Here is a 17,413-nt window from a genome sequence, read left to right as displayed (position 1 = left end):
TCAGCCTGCGTATGCGTGTGCCGAGCGTTTCGCCAAATGCAATTCTTGAGGTGGAGTAACTCTGCAAGATCACGGTCGAACCAGGGGCTGAACCTGTTTTTAATTCTCATTTTCTTTATGGGGACTTGTTTGTTAACAATACCTCTGAAAATATCAAAAAAGAAGGCGTCTTCGACAGAGGGGATCACACTGATTCTATACCATTTTACAGAGGCCAGTTCATGAAGGAAGTTTTTTAGCAAGCGTCTATGACAAATCACAACAGTGCGTGTGTGCTGGAGGCGAGCGAACGCTCGGGAGAGAGGGGTGAGTGTGGTGGGGGTACTGTACCGGACAGGGGGAGACAGGCCTTCTGTATAGCTTGGAAAAAGAACATTGGAAGCAGTAATCTCTGGTTAATTCTGGTCAAAATTAGGTTGTAGGTTTGGAGTATTGATCTGGAGCTTAAGGCCATGCTGTGGAGGGTAGCATCATGCATATGTACCTGTCTAAATAATCCAAGTTTATCTAACTCCAAATCTATCCTTTTGTAAAAAAAAAAACATGTTGAAAGATGTGAGAGCTCCCATTTAGCTGTCTCTCTCTCTCTGAGGGGGGCGTGTCAACAAAGTTTGACACGTAGCTGGCCCATATCCCCCTCAGAATGTGCACTAGGCCTATACTGCTAACATAAAGCATGAATGGCAGACCAGTCATCACTAGGGCTGTTACGGTGACCGTGTTACCGCACCAGCGGTCATGAGTCATGACGGCAGTCAAATTCCACGTGACTGTTTAGTCATAGTAATTAGGCTTCTCCCAGCTCTGATGCTGCTGATCTGCTGCTAACCTCCCTTGGGTACGTGAGACGTTAGCGTCCCACCTCTTCAACAGCCAGTGAAACTGCTGGGCGCCAAATTAAAATACAGAAATACTCATTATAAAAATTCAGAAAACAAAACATATTTTACATAGGTTTAAAGATTAACTTCTTGTGAATCCAACCACTGTGTCAGATTTAAAAAATACTTTACGGAGAAAGCATACCTCACGATTATTTGAGAACATAGCCCACTAGACAAATCATTACAAACAGTAACCAGCCAAGTAGAACAGTTACACAAATCAGAAATAGAGAAAATTAATCGCTTACCTTTGATGATCTTCATATGGTTGCACTCAGCAGACATTCATTTACTCAAATGTTCCTTTTGTTCGATAGTCTCTTTATATCCAAAAACCTCAGTTTTGTTCGCGTTTTCTTCAGTAATCCACAGGCTCAAACGCAGTCAAAACAGGAAGACAAAAAAATCTAAATTGTATCCGTAAAGTTCATAGAAACATGTCAAACGATGTTTATATTCAATCCTTCAGGTTGTTTTTAGCCAAAATAATTGATAATATTTCAACCGCACAATAACGTCGTCAATTTAAAAGGTAAACAAGAAAGGCACTCTCTCGGTTGCGCGCATGAAAAAGCTCTGTGACACTTTAGGGTCCACTCATTCAGACTGCTCTTACTTTCTAATTTTTCAGGTTACAAGCCTGAAACAATTTCTAAAGACTGTTGACATCTAGTGGAAGGCATAGAAACTGCAATTTGAGTCCTAAGTCAATGGATACTGTAACGGCATTGAATAGAAAACTACAAAACCAACAAAAAAAAACGACTTCCTGAATGGATTTTTCTCAGGTTTAAGCCTGCCAAATCAGTTCTGTTATACTCAGACACTATTTTAACAGTTTTGGAAACTTTAGAGTTTTCTATCCAAATCTACCAGTTATATGGATATCATATCTTCTGGGCCTGAGAAGCAGGCAGTTTCATTTGGGCATGCATTTCATCCAAAATTCCAAATGCTGCCCCCTACCCTAGTGAAGTTAATAGCTTACCAAACTTGCTAACTGCCAGGTACTCAGCACTCTATTGTCCCTCTAATCACTTTGACATCAATGTAAATGTAATCGCAAATCTAATCAAACACTTCATGAGCGCTCATGTTGCACAACATTTATTTAGGCTATGCACCTACGTGAGAACAGTGATTGCCTCTGTTAAAAAGAAGATCCCATCAGCTTTCTATAGGCTAGGCCTACTATATGTATTTCTCACCTAATATGAAGCACATTGCTTGTCTTTACAACAGGAGTATAGCATACCTGGCTGACATGAAAATGAACCATGGGAAAAGCGTCCTCCATTCGCTATTTAAGTGCACAGATGATGTGTTTTTTCCCCGCTGCCCCTGTTTAGAGACAGGTGCATGATAATGGTCCATTTTTAAATCAAAACAAATTTCACACATATTATTCAGTATATGTTAAGACCAGATTAAATCAAGAGTGTGAGGGGTGCCAATATTAGCCGATCACTTATGAATGATATGTTATGACTTGTGAATGATGCCCAGCATAAGGCAAGAAACAGCGCATGCTTTTTTTTGACTTTTTCCAGGTTTGTATCACAACTAAAGTGGCCAAATAACTTCTTAAAATGAAGCACATTAATCAGCTTTACAATGGGTGTTGAGCCTAACTGGCATACATAAGCAGTGCTTGAGTTTCAAGTTTGAGGAAGATAATTTTCACCATAAAAATACCTTTTTATTTATTTATATATATATATATATATATATATATATATATATATATAAAGCTTTACGTGGATAATCACATTTGTGGTCACTTTTGAGAATGGTGTGTTGCTGCTAATGGAACATTTGCACTTATAGTTTACTGCGATGTGCGCTTTGCTGCTCTTATAATGTGAAGAAATAGCCTAACTTTTTATTGCTACTGTAAATAATGTGAACCCTATGGAATTACCTGGACTTCTACATAAATTGGTCATAAAATTTGATCTGCATCTAAGTCACAGCAATAGACAAACGGTCTGCTTAAACTAATAACACTCAAACAATTAAACGTTTTCATGTCTTTATTGAACACGTGTAAACATTCACAGTGCAGGGTGGGAAAAGTATGTGAACTCTTGGTTTTAATAACTGGTTGACCCTACTTTGGCAGCAATAACCACAACCAAACGTTTTCTGTTACGGATCAGACCAGCACAATGGTTAGGAGGAATTTTAGACCATTCCTCTTTACAAAACTGTTTAAATTCAACAATATTCTTGCGATGTCTGGTGTGAACCACTCTCTTGAGGTCATGCCACAGCATCTCAATCGGGTTGAGGTCAGGACTGACTGGGCCATTCCAGAAGGCGTATTTTCTTCTGTTGAAACCATTCTGTTGATTTACTTCGGTGTTTTGGGCCGTTGTCCTGTTGTGCTACGATTGGCAGACAGCCTTACATTCTCCTGCAAAATGTCTTGATAAACTTGGGAATTCATTTTTCCGTCTGATAGCAAGCTGTCCAGGCCCTGAGGCAGCAAAGCAGACACAAACCATGATGCTCCCTCCACCATACTTTACAGTTGGGATGAGGTTTTGATGTTGGTGTGCTGTGCCTTTTTTTTTCTCTCCACACTTAGTGTTGTGTGTTCCTTCCAAACAACTACATTTTTAGTTTTATCTGTCCACAGAATATTTTGCCAGTAGCGCTGTGGAACATCCAGATGCTCTTTTGCGATCTTCAAACGTGCAGCAATGTTTTTTTTGGACAGCAGTGGCTTCTTCCGTGGTGTCCTCCCATGAACACCATTCTTGTTTAGTGTTTTACATATCGTTGACTCGTCAATAGAGATGTTAGCATGTTCCAGAGATTTCTGTAAGTCTTTAGCTGACACTCTAGCATTCTTCTTAACCTCATTGAGCATTCTGCGCTGTGCTCTTGAGGTAGAGTAGCAACAGTGCTGAACTTTCTCCATTTATAGACAATTTGTCTTACATTGGACTGATGGACATCAAGGCTTTTAGAGATACTTTTGTAACCCTTTCCAGCTTTATGCAAGTCAACAATCCTTTATCTTGGGTCTTCTGAGATCTCTTTTGTTCGAGGCATGGTTCACATCAGGCAATGCTTCTTGTGAAATAGCAAATTCTAATTTTGTGAGTGTTTTTTGTAGGGCAGGGCAGCTCTAACCAATATCTCCAATCTCATCTCAGGTCGTTAGCCTCGGGGTTCACATACTTTTTCTAACCTACACTGTGAATGTTTAAATGTATTCAATATAGACAAGAAATATACAATGTGTTATTAATTTAAGCACACTGTCTATTGTGGTGACTGAGATGAAGATCAGATCTAAATTGATGCAGAAATCCAGGTAATTCCAAAGGGTTCACATACTTTTTCTTGCCACTGTATTAACATTTTAAGTTAAACGTTCTCAACTGTTGCATCGGGCTCATTGCTTGAAACAGTTTTTTTGATGCTAGTGGTTACATTAATTTGGGATCTATTGCATCCCACAACTTTACCAGACTATGATTGGAATATTTACAGTGCATTCGGAAAGTATTCAGACCCCTTGACTTTTTCCACATTTTGTTACGTTACAGCCTTATTCTAAAATGTATGAGATTTTTTCCCCCCTTAAGTCTACAACCAATAGCCCATAATGACAAAGCGAAAACAGGTTGTTAGAAATGTAATACCTTATTTACATACAGTACCAGCCAAAAGTTTGGACACCTACTCATTCAAGGGTTTTTCTTTATTTTTACTATTTTCTACATTGTAGTAACCAAAAACGTGTTAAACAAATCAAAATATATTTGAGTGTCTTCAAAGTAGTCACTCTTTGCCTTGATAGCTTTGCACACTCTTGGCATTCTCTCAACCAGCTTCATGAGGTAGTCACCTGGAATGCATTTCAATGGTCTGATGAGTCTAAATTTAAGTTTTTTGGTTCCAACCGCCGTGTCTTTGTGAGCCGCAGAGTAGGTGAACGGATGATCTCTGCATGTGTGGTTCCCACCTTGAAGCATGGAGGAGGAGGTATTATGGTGTGGCAGTGTCACCAGCAAAGCACCGTCTGTGATTTATTTTGAATTCAAGGCACACTAACTTCTTGAGCCTATGGGGGCGCCATTTCGACTTTGTTAAAATGAGTTCCCAAATTAAACTGCCTCGTACTCAATTCTTGCTCGTACAATATGCATATTATTATTACTATTGGATAGAAAACACTCTCTAGTTTCTAAAACCGTTTGAATTATTTCTCTGAGTGAAACAGAACTCATTCTGCAGCACATTTCCTGTCAGGGAGTGAGATTTCAGAAATCGAGGTCCCTGTTCTGAGGCCAGTTTATAAGTCCCCATGTAAGCCATCGGGCTACATGCACTGCATACGTCTTCCTCTAGATGTCAGTAAGCGGGGAGAATTTGAATGGAGTGGATTGCGCAATCTGGGCCCTTTATAAGACCGTGGAACGGAAGTACCGTCCTTTTCAACGGTGCGCCTGACGCATGAAGACATCACAATGGCTTCCTGCAAACGCTTTCGTTTTAGTAGTTCTATATCTCCGGTCATGTTTTTATTCGTTATAGGTGTTAAAGACATCATAAGGTAGTTAATTTAAACCGACTTAGCAGTTTATAGCAGTTTATTGCGATTTTCTGGGATTTCTTTGCCATGCGCTTTCACGAGTTGGACACCTCTCCAGTTGGCGGCTAACATTAGCGGCTATTTCGACCGGACAAGAGGACATCTTTCAACCCAAAGACGATTGTTCTGGAGAAAGGACACCTTGCCCAAGATTCTGATGGAAGCTCAGCTAATAGTAAGCAGTCTTTATGCTGTTAATTCGTACTTATGTTGACAAATGTCAGATAATAATTCCGCCATGAATTATGGTGCGGTCTCGCTTTAGCGCACGCTGTATGCTTGAAGTAACGGTAATTTTAAAAATCTAACCCAGCGATTGCATTAAGAACTAATTTGTCTTTCAATTGCTGTCCAACCTGTATTTTTTAGTCAAGTTTTGGAATAGTTACTGATTAGAATAGGTGCCTCTTCAAAGATTTCTCCTGCCATTTTCTGGGCAGCTTTGCTACTTTTCTCATTGTATAACCACGATTTGTGCCGCTAAATATGCACATTTTCGAACAAACTCTATATGCATTGTGTAATATGATGTTATAGGACTGTCATCTGAAGAATTCTGAGAAGGTTAGTGAAAAAATGTATATCTTTTGGTGGTTTATACGTAATCGCTATGTTTGGCTTGAATCAATGCGGTTGTGATGTTTGCTATTGTGGTATGCTAATATAACGCTATATTGTGTTTTCGCTGTAAAACACTTAGAAAATCTGAAATATTGTCTGGATTCACAAGATCTGTGTCTTTCAATTGCTGTACGCTGTGTATTTTTAAGAAATGTTTTATGATGAGTAATTAGGTAATACACGTTGCTCTCTGTAGTTATTCTAGTCGAGTTGTGATGGTGGCTGCAATGGTAAACTATGATTTATACCTGAAATATGCACATTTTTCTAACAAAACATATGCTATACAATAAATATGTTATCAGACTGTCATCTGATGAAGTTGTTTCTTGGTTAGTGACTATTTATATCTTTATTTGGTCGAATTGGTGATAGCTACTGATGGAGTGAAAAAATGGTGGAGTAAGAAAAACGGTGTCTTTTGCTAACGTGGTTAGCTAATAGATTTACATATTGTGTCTTCCCTGTAAAACATTTTAAAAATCAGAAATGATGGCTGGATTCACAAGATGTGTATCTTTCATTTGGTGTCTTGGACTTGTGATTTCATGAACATTTTATTATATGATATCCCTGTGGCTTTAGGCTAGGCTATGCTAGTCAGCTTTTTTGATGGGGGGGATCCCGGATCCGGGTTTGGGAGGTGTTAGAGGTTAACCAGCATGGCTACCACAGCATTATGCAGCGATACGCCATCCCATCTGGTTTGCGCTTAGTCCCACTATAATTTGTTTTTCAACTGGAAAATTACCCCCAAAACACACCTCCAGGCTGTGTAAGGGCAATTTGACCAAGAAGGAGAGTGATGGAGTTCTGCATCAGATGACCTGGCCTCCACAATCACCCGACCTCGACCCAATTGAGATGGTTTGGGATGAGTTGGACCGCAGTGTGAAGGAAAAGCAGCTAACAAGTGCTCAGCATATGTGGGAACTCCTTCAAGACTGTTGGAAAAGCATTCCTCATGAAGCTGGTTGAGAGAATGCCAAGAGTATGCAAAGCTGTCATCGAGGCAAAGGGTGGCTATTTTGAAGAATCTCAAATATAAAATATATTTTTGATTTAACACTTTTTTTTGGTGACACATGATTCCATATGTGATTTTTCATTGTTTTGATGTCTTCACTGTTATTCTACGTTGTAGAGAAATCCTAAAAATAAAGAGAAACCCTTGACTGAGTAGATGTTGTCCAAACTTATGGCTGGTACTGTAAGTATTCAGACCCTTTGCTATGAGACTCGAAATTGAGCTCAGTGCATCCTATTTCCATTGATCATCCTTGATGTTTCTACAACTTGATTGGAATCCAGCTGTGGTAAATTCAATAGATTGGACATAATTTGCAAAGGCACACGCCTGTTTGTATAAGGTCACTTAGCTGAAAGTGCATGTCAGAGCAAAAACCAAGCCATGCGATCGAAAGAATTGTCCATAGAGGAACAGATCTGGGGAAGGGTACCAAAAAATGTCTGCAGCATTAAAGGTCCCCAAGAACACAGTGGCCTCCATCATTTATAAATGGAAGAAGTTTGGACACCACCACCACAATCTGGGGAGAAGGGCCTTGGTCAGGGAGGTGACCAAGAACCCGATGGTCACTGACAGAGCTCCAGAGTTCCTCTTTGGAGATGGTTGTCCTTCTGGAAGGTTCTCCCATCTCTGCAGCACTCCACCAATCAGGCCTTTTAAGGTATTGGCCAGATGGAAGCTAGTCCTCAGTAAAAGGCACATGGCAGCCCGCTTGGAATTTGCCAAAAGTCACCTAGACTCTCAGACCATGAGAAACAAGATTCTCAAAGTGCTTGTCAAATTGTGAATGACAGACATTGTCTACAGCCTGTGCAAAAAAAACAAAGCAGAGCTCATGTGACTTTTTCAAATCATCATTAGTCGCATCATGCAGCCTTAGAATGTATGAAAAATCAAAACATATAGTCCACCGTTAGTATCACAACTAAAGTTACATTAATAATTCAATTAAAGCATATTGGAGTACCTGTTTCTTTAACTGCTCAACACAGAATAGCCGCATGTTCGCACTCCCTCAAATCGATTGGAGAAAATATCCTTTCTAAGCTAATCTTGTCTGCTCATTTTAATTAATGTAGCCCACAGACATATGGCATAGCCAAATCAGGGCCTAATATAAGGACAACTCGGAGTATGCTTTTCTTTTCTTTTGAAATAGACTACATTTTCTTCGTGTTTCTTTATAGACTTGTCTAAAATAATGGATTTATTGTGATTGCGTATGCTATATTACACGGATTTATTGCGTGGAAGCAAGGAGATGCTAAATCGTTTTTTTTGTTAGTTAACAGTCAACTATCGTGAGACCGGCAGTTATTTGCTTGACAATCACCGGGTGACAAAATGTCATGACCGCCACAGCCCTAGTCATCACCAAGCCAGACTGGGTCATACAGTCAGTAGGGCAGCTCTTCCTCACTGAGGCCTCAGCCCAGTGCATATGAACACACACATGCCGGTGAACGGACAAAAACCCAGGGACTAATTAGCACACTATCTAGGTTTCCATCCAATTGACAACAGATTTTATGCAAATATTCTAAAATCTGCATAAAAACAATATTCCCACCAGAGATTGTTCCATCAAATTGAATTGCTGCAGATTTAAAGGCTGTGCGTGATGACAGTGCACATAAAAATACATTTTGCGGTTAAATCCACTGTACTGAATAAAAGTTAAATGGGTTTCCATCACATTTTCAGCTCTAGTGATGGTTTTCTCACAATTTGTTTAGCGTTATATAGCGTGTCTACCCACGCTGGTATTGGCACATGCTCTCTAGCCAACAGCACTCACTATCTGCGTATATCCTACATGATGAGAATATATGGACAAAAGGGTGAGATTATAATTTTTCCAACGTCAGCCACGCATCGATTATCATGTCACCAGAATAAGACCCTAGATATTTATTGTAAAGGAGCATCAAGCTCATCACCTTGTACTTTTAACACCCTGTGAAGTTCATAATTTATTTCATCTGTAGTTGAATAAACTACTTTTTCAAAGTCATAGTGGGAGGACCACACTACATGTCATCGCGTGACTCAACGTTTACTTCGATATGATGTTAATGTTTATGCATAAAAGCAGTTCCGCTGACATTTCTCGCGTAGTTCATTTTGCTGTACCTGCTACGTGCCGACCCGGTAGCGACGAACCTATCGTTTCTACTTGTAGAATCGCAATGCTCATCAGAGGCCAACAACTTGACTTTGAGCCAATCACAAAGCACGAACCCCCACATGGGGGAACCAACAGGAGTGACAACAAAAATGAAGGAAAGGGGGCATCTTCTCTGTACAGCCACAGATTAGCCAATCAGACTTCATATGCAATGGTAGCTAGCTAAGTGCACAGATGCAATGCACACAACACTAAATACTTCCTCCAAGCTAGCTAAACACTGTAGCTAGTATTGACATTATAATTAAAGTGGATTAGATAGTTTCCATAAAACAGCTGCCTGTGTTAGTGCCTGTAGCTAGCTATGTTGGGCTAGTTAGCGAATATGCTAACGTTAGTGGGCTAGCTAAACATTTGGATGTGGATTGGCACTGGCACTACGGGATTATGGAGAGTACATTTTGTTTCTTCGTTATCTATCTTTGGTCATGTGGCTAGTATCAACAAGGGCCTTCTACAAAATAGCAACATTTAGCGCAGCTAGCTACTGATGGGGGGTCACCTTGGGGTCATGAATGGGGCTGCACCAAATGATTGATGTATTATAATAATTGATTATGCTTATGTTGTGTTAAGAAGGGGAAGGGCTGTAAGACCCCTCTCCCACTACATTTATAGGGTCCTGGACTACAGATTAGCAATATATATATGCATTATAAGGTTTAATATTGTTCCACAGTTCTTTTCTATTCTCTGCTTTTTATAAGAAACGGTCTGAGAGATGTGTGAGTTATTGCAGTCAAAACAGGGTGTCTGTGAGAAAGCGCCTCAGGGCTAAAAGAGATTCATAGACACAGAACCCTGCAGGGGAGTGAAAGAGATAAGAGACTAGTGAGACATACCACTATAAAGCAATTTGGGGAGTGGAGAATTACTGCTGAGCCCTTAGAAAACACTGGAACTATTGTCTCTCCTGCAAGTTTGTATAACTGTATATGCATGGGCTTGGTCTCATGAGTAGAAGGTGTTGACGTAGGCAGTTACATCACTAGGGGTTGACTGCAAGCATATTAAAGCAACTTGGACCCTTTCCTATTTTGCAGAACTTACTCGGAAACATGCGTGCTATATTCCCTTTGTCAACATCTGTCTGCAATTGCATTAATAAAGGTTATTGTCTGATTGCTGATTTCACCAATAAGAAAATGATCGACAAGGAACCTACCCCAACACTACCAAGCTAACATTGGAATCTAGACCATAAGCAACACGAACATGCATTGCCAAACAACACTCCTGCCACCTTCTGGTTTGGTGTATTTTGGTGGCTGATGACTTCAAGGTCTTTGCTGTGTGAACACAAACGAGATTGACTGCCGACAGTGTTCAGAGGTGCTAAGTACTGTGTGCAGCAAACGTTAGACAATCCCTACCGGTGTGTCTGAACTTTAACACACTGCCTCTGTTAAAAATGTGACACACTGTCAAAGGACAGGGGAGCCTCCTTTAAGCAGCTGACAGTGAGATGAGGTTGTGAAAAGAGGGGAGGAATTGAGAGGATAAGTGTGTGTTGGGGAGAGGGCTTAAAGATGATCTATTTATTGGATGGATTCCGAGGGCTGTGCGTGCGTATAATCCTGCCCCCCATCATGATTAGCTTTGTCACTGAGGAGCGCTGGGGGGCTGTCTGCGCCTCCTTATCGCAGCCAAACACACACACACTCCCCGCTACCAATGTGCCATCGCTTCTCCTTTCATCTCTTTTGATTTCACAGCCCTTTACTTTGTGTCAGCTTGTCATGTCTTCTTTAACCTCATTCTAAGTCTCTCTCTTTCTCTCTCTTTCTCTCTATGTTTCTAATGGTCTCAGTCTCTCTCTCTCTCTCTCTCTCTGTGTGTGTGATTTTTCAGTTTTAGCCCCATGCTAGGTGTGTGTGTGCAGTTATTTTTTTGTGTGAATCCTTCTGTGTTTGCTGTAGGTTTCTGAGCTCTGACATGTGGTTCTGTTCTCCCCCACAGATGTACGATTGCTGCTCAACAATGACAATCTTCTCAGGGAAGGTGCAGCGCAGTAAGTCGACACTCTTTACTGTCAAAGTGACTCAGGCTTGTGGTCAGTTGACGTCATAGACAGTCTACTACATGGAGTGAATGTACTATTGACAACTGTGAAATAGTCATTGTTTCTCCAGGAAGTATTTGACTACTGACACTGATTTTTAAGCTTGTACCTGGTTTTCTGTTTTGATTCTGTAGTGCTTTTGCACAGTACAACGTGGACCAGTTTACTCCGGTGAAAGTAGAGCAATATGAAGAACAGGTAGGCTACACTCATTATCTTATGTCAGATTGCAATTTTTCACCTGTCCGTTGAGAGACAAGCGTCACGTAGGAGTGAAGCCACCTGTCGGAATACAATGGTCTTCACCATGTCCTCCAGAAATGCAGAGGAACAAGACACCGTAGTCAGCCCCTCTAGAACCATACCCTATGATGCTATTGACCCGGTGTCATTAGAAACGGATCGCTATAGGGATAAACAGCTCTGGTCATTTGGACTAGATGAATGAGACCAGCCTTAGGGATGTCTAAGTGGATGAACTGAAGAATATTAGCCTTGTCGCATTGAAATCGATTGTGTTGTTTCTATGTTTGCTATACAAACAATAATTCCTCTCTTGGTACTATTCCAGTTCAGCATGATTGTGCTGTTGCCTAGGTAACGCAATGATTCACTGATAAATGTTTTGGTTAGCACACTAGACTGTCAGGAATATAAGGAATGGGTCACACAACTCATATACACTGAACAAAAATATAAACGCAACAATTTCAAAGATTTTACTGAGTTACAGTTCATATAAGGAAATCAGTCAATTGGAATCAATTCATTAGGCCCTAATCTATGGATTTCACATGACTGGGAATACAGATGCATCTGTTAGTCACAGATAACTTAAAAAAAAAAAAAAAAGCTTTGGGCGTGGATCAGAATACCAGTCAGTATCTGGTGTGACCACCATTTAGCTCATGCAGCGCAACACTTCTCCTTCACAGAGTTGATCAGGCTGTTGATTGTGGCCTGTGGATTGTTGTCCCACTCCTCTTCAATGGCTGTGCAAAGTTGCTGATATTGTCAGGAACTGGAACACGCCGTTGTACACGTCGATCCAGAGCTTCCCCAACAGGCTCAATGGGTGACATGTCTGGTGAGTATGCAGACCATGGAAAAACTGGGACATTTTCAGCTTCCAGGAATTGTTTACAGATCCTTGCAAAATGGGGCCGTCGTGCATTATCATGCTGAAACATGAGATGAATGGCGGTGGATGAATGGCACTACAATGGACCTCAGGATCTCATCACGGTATCTCTGTGAATTAAAATTGCCGTCAATGAAATGCAATTGTATTCATTGTCCGTAGCTTATGCCTGCCCATACCATAACCCCACCGCCACCATGGGGCACTCAGTTCACAATGTTGACATCAGCAAACCGCTCGCCCACACGACACCGGTACAGTTGAAACCGAGATTCATACGTGAAGAGCACACTTTCCAGCATGCCAGTGGCCGTCGAAGGTGAGCATTTACCCACTGAAGTCGGTTATGATGCCGAACTGCATTCAGGTCAAGACCCCTGGTTAGCAAGATGAGCATACAGACGGCTTCTGACAGTTTGTGCAGAAATTCTTTGGTTCTGCAAACCAACATTTTCATCAGCTGTCCGGGTAGCTGGTCTCAGACGATCCCGCAGGCGAAGAAGCCGGATGTAGAGGTCCTGGGCTGGCGTGGTTACACGTGGCCTGCGGTTGTAAGGCCGGTTGGACGTACTGCCAAATTCTCAAAAACAATGCTGGAGGCGGCTTATGGTAGAGAAATTAACAGTAAATTCTCTGGCAACAGCTCTGGTGGACATTCCTGCAGTCAGCATGCCAATTGCCCGCTCCCTCAACTTGAGACGTCTGTCGGAGGATGAATATTTTCCAGAAAATCAACCAAGTTTCAATACCGGGAATAATTCTTATTTATCCCGAGAGTCCCGGGAAATACCGCAAAAATTGCAAGTGACCATTTAAAGCGTGGTCACTAGGGTTCTCCCAAAAGAAGATTGTCGGTGAGCCATATTGCCATCTTGGCTGTGCCACTATGTAAATATTTCACAGCAAGTGAAACTGATATTTAGTAATGGTAGAGTGACGCTTAGCACCAATAATATTGTTGTGAATTGCAAAACAGGCCATTCAAAATTCAGAGATTTATCATGTTCCTCAATATGGCGCATTTCACCAGTAGGCCTAGGCTATCTCTACACAGAGCGCCCTCAGGAAGCACAGAGCGCATCCCAAGTAGGCCATTAGCGCTATCGAATCATTCATACCTTGTAACAGCAGTCAAATAAAAGTCAAATGACCAAAGTTCGCTTGCTAGATAACCTCCTGTAATGACAATTACAACGATACCGAATGAACACTTTTATTTTAACTTAGTATAATACATAAATCAATTTAGTCTCAAATAAATAATGAAACCTGTTCAATTTGGTGTAAATAATGCAAAAACACAGTGTTGGAGAAGAAAGTAAAAGTGCAATATGTGCCATGTAAGAAAGCTAACATTTAAGTTCCTTGCTCAGAACATGAGAACATATGAAAGCTGGTGGTTCCTTTTAACATGAGTCTTCAATATTCCCAGGTAAGAAGTTTTAGGTTGTAGTTATTATAGGAATTATGACGCGTCGACTATTTCTCTCTATACCATTTGTATATCATATACCTTTGACTATTGGATGTACTTATAGGCACTATAGTATTGCCAGCCTAATCTCGGGAGTTGATAGGCTTGAAGTCATAAACAGCGCTGTGCTTCAAGCATTGCGAAGAGCTGCTGGCAAACGCAGGAAAGTGCTGTTTGAATGAATGCTTACGAGCCTGCTGCTGCCTACCACCGCTCAGTCAGACTGCTCTATCAAATCATAGACTTAATTATAATAGAATAAAAACACAGAAATACGATGTTATGTCATAATTATGTAAAATTCTGGCAAATTAATTACGGTCTTTGTTAGGAAGAAATGGTCTTCACACAGTTCAACGAGCCAGGCAGCCCAAACTGCTGCATATACCCTGACGCGAATGCGCTTTTGTTAAATCATCACCCGTTTGGCGAAGTAGCATGTGATTTGATGATAAATGAACAGGCACCGCATTGATTGTATGCAACGCAGGACAAGCTAGTTGAACTAGTAATATCATCAACCATGTGTAGTTAACTAGTGATTATGTTAAGATTCATTGTTTTTTATAAGATAAGTTTAATGCTAGCTAGTAACTTACCTTGGCTCCTTGCTGCACCCGCGTAACAGGAGATCAGCCTGCCACGCAGTCTCCTTGTGGGTTTCATTGTAATCGGCGTCCAAAACTGCCGATTTACCACCGATTTGTTATGAAAACTTGAAATCGGTCGACCTCTAATCTTAACGAAGACCAACTCTGTTAAAAAAAAACAATGTCCATATCTACTCTCATACTGTTTGTTGATCACATTAGCTACCGAAGCTCTCATATTGACAACACCAGTCAAAATGGTGCTGAAATGATCATCAAGGTGGCCACACGCGACTATTGCTTTAAATTAGTATAACGGTTGCATATGACGGAGTGTAAGCAAGAATTTGATACATGCCTTCAATGGCATTAGCTTACTTTATTCCAATATTTTCATCATTCAGTGGATCATAACTAAGGTGGGTTTTCCTCTCTTCTGTGCTTTTTCTTGGCCCAACTGCCGACCGACTTCACCGCGTTGTCCTCAACACCAGTTAAAATCAATATAACCTACTGTTTTCAAATTAAATGTTTTGTCACATGCGCTGAATACAACAGGTGTAGACATTACCATGAAATGCTTATTTACAAGCCCTTAACCAACAATGCAGTTCAAGAAATATAGTTGAAATATTTATTAGATAAATAAAAAATGAAGACAAGAAAATGACAGAACAATAACAAAGCTATATACAGGGGGTACCAGTACCGAGTTAATGTGTGGGGGTATATGTTAGTCGAGGTAATTTGTAAAGTGACTATACATACAGTCGTATGAAAAAGTTTGGGCACCCCTGAGGCTGCATAATAATTTACTCTGTCGTCACAGAAAATGATCAGTGGCATGCCATTCATTTTCTAATAAAAGCTGAGTACTGGGGTATTGTCCAGACAAAGATTTTTAGTGTAGCAATATTAAGTTGTATGAAATTAAATCAGATGTGAAAAATAGGCTATGCAAAAATGTGGGCACCCTTGTCATTCTGTTGATTTGAATACCTGTAACTACTTAGCACTGATTAATTGGAACACACAATGGGTTTGGTGAGCTCATTAAGCCTTGAACTTCATAGACAAGTGCATCCAATCATGAGAAAAGGTATTTAAGGTGGCCAATTGCAAGTTGTTGTTCTCTTTGACTCTCCTCTGAAGAGTGGCAACATGGGGGCCTCAAAACAACTCTCAAATGACTTGAAAACAAAGATTGTTCAACATTATGGTTTAGAGGAAGGCTACAAAAAGCTATCGCAGAGATTTAAGCTGTCAGTGTCCACTGTGAGGAACATAGTGAGGAAATGGAAGACCACAGGCACAGTTCTTGTTAAGGCCAGAAGTGGCAGGCCAAGTAAAATATCGGAGAGGCAAAGGCGAAGGATGGTGAGAACGGTCAAAAACAGCCCACAGACCACCTCCAAAGACCTACAACATCATCTTGCTGCAGATGGTGTCACTGTGCATCGTTCAACAATTCAGCACACTTTGCACAAGGAGAAGCTGTATGGGAGAGTGATGCGGAAGAAGCCTTTTCTGCACACACGCCACAAACAGAGTCACTTGAGGTATGCAAACGCACATTTGGACAAGCCAGCTTCATTTTGGAATACGGTGCTGTGGACTGATGAAACAAAGATTGAGTTATTTGGTCATAACAAGGGACGTTATGCATGGCGGCAAAATAACACAGCGTTCCAAGAAAAACACTTGCTACCCACAGTAAAATTTGGTGGGGGTTCCATCATGCTGTGGGGCTGTGTGGCCAGTGCCGGTACTGGGAATCTTGTTAAAGTTGAGGGTCGCATGGATTCCACTCAATATCAGCAGATTCTTGGGAATAATGTTGAAGAATCAGTCACAAAGTTGAAGTTACGCCGGCGCTGGATATTTAAACAAGACAATGACCCAAAACACTGCTCAAAATCTACCCGGGCATTTATGCAGAGGAACAAGTACAATGTTCTGGAATGGCCATCCCAGTCCCCAGACCTGAATATCATTGAGAATCTGTGGGATGATTTGAAGCGGGCTGTCCATGCTCGGCAACCGTCAAACCTAACTGAACTGGAGATGTTTTGTAAGGAGGAATGGTCCAAAATACCTTCATCCAGAATCCAGACACTCATTAGAGGCTATGGGAAGCGTCTAGAGGCTGTTATTTTAGCAAAAGGAGGCTACTACTAAATATTGATGTGATTTTTCTATTGGGGTGCCCAAATTTATGCACCTGTCTAATTTTGTTTTGATGCATATTGCACATTTTCTGTTAATCCAATAAACCTCATTTCACTACTGAAATAGTTATTTGATAGATCAAAATGAAATTGCTGATCCAAACACCCAATTATTTATAAATGGAAATCATGGAAATTGTCAGGGGTGCCCAAACTTTTTCATACGACTGTAGATAATAAACAGCGAGTTGAAAGGGGGGGGTTCGTCAATGTAAATGGTCCAGGTGGCCATTTGATTAATTGTTCAGCAGTCTTTCTAAAAAGCTGTTATTTTTTTCGGGTTGGAGCTCATTTTAATTTCTCTGATGTCGGACCAGGCCTGGGCTCGAGGTTTAGTTCTGATGTGAAATTTCATCTGCATTCGGACTGGCAGTGTCAATTATGCGTGTGCTTTGAATTTATGCCGACTTTGTATGAAGTAAATATGCTAGGCTAAAGGCTTCCATGTGACAACCTGTTTAGATAATGTGCAATTTTATTTTTGGCCAATCTACTGCTGCACATGTTGTGTATTTTGTCGAATTGCATTAGAAAATATTGTAATTTCTCAGGTCTTGTCATTTAATTTTTTCGGGAAATGTGAAAT

General features: G+C 40.7%; 1 protein-coding gene across 1 annotated transcript in view; it reads left to right on the top strand.

The window, feature by feature from the left end:
- Positions 1–17,413, top strand: part of LOC120053522 (F-actin-capping protein subunit alpha-2-like) — a 52,605-nt gene that overhangs the window by 26,580 nt on the left and 8,612 nt on the right. The window contains exons 3-4 of the mRNA XM_039000656.1: positions 11,292–11,343; positions 11,529–11,592. Of these exons, the coding sequence (XP_038856584.1) occupies positions 11,292–11,343; positions 11,529–11,592 (116 nt within the window). The remainder of the gene's footprint in view (positions 1–11,291; positions 11,344–11,528; positions 11,593–17,413) is intronic.

The sequence above is a fragment of the Salvelinus namaycush genome, chromosome 9 (genome assembly GCF_016432855.1).
Source record: "Salvelinus namaycush isolate Seneca chromosome 9, SaNama_1.0, whole genome shotgun sequence".
Lineage (NCBI taxonomy): Eukaryota > Metazoa > Chordata > Actinopteri > Salmoniformes > Salmonidae > Salvelinus > Salvelinus namaycush.
Note: the sequence above shows the minus strand (reverse complement) of the source record. Positions and strands in the feature narration are given on the sequence as shown.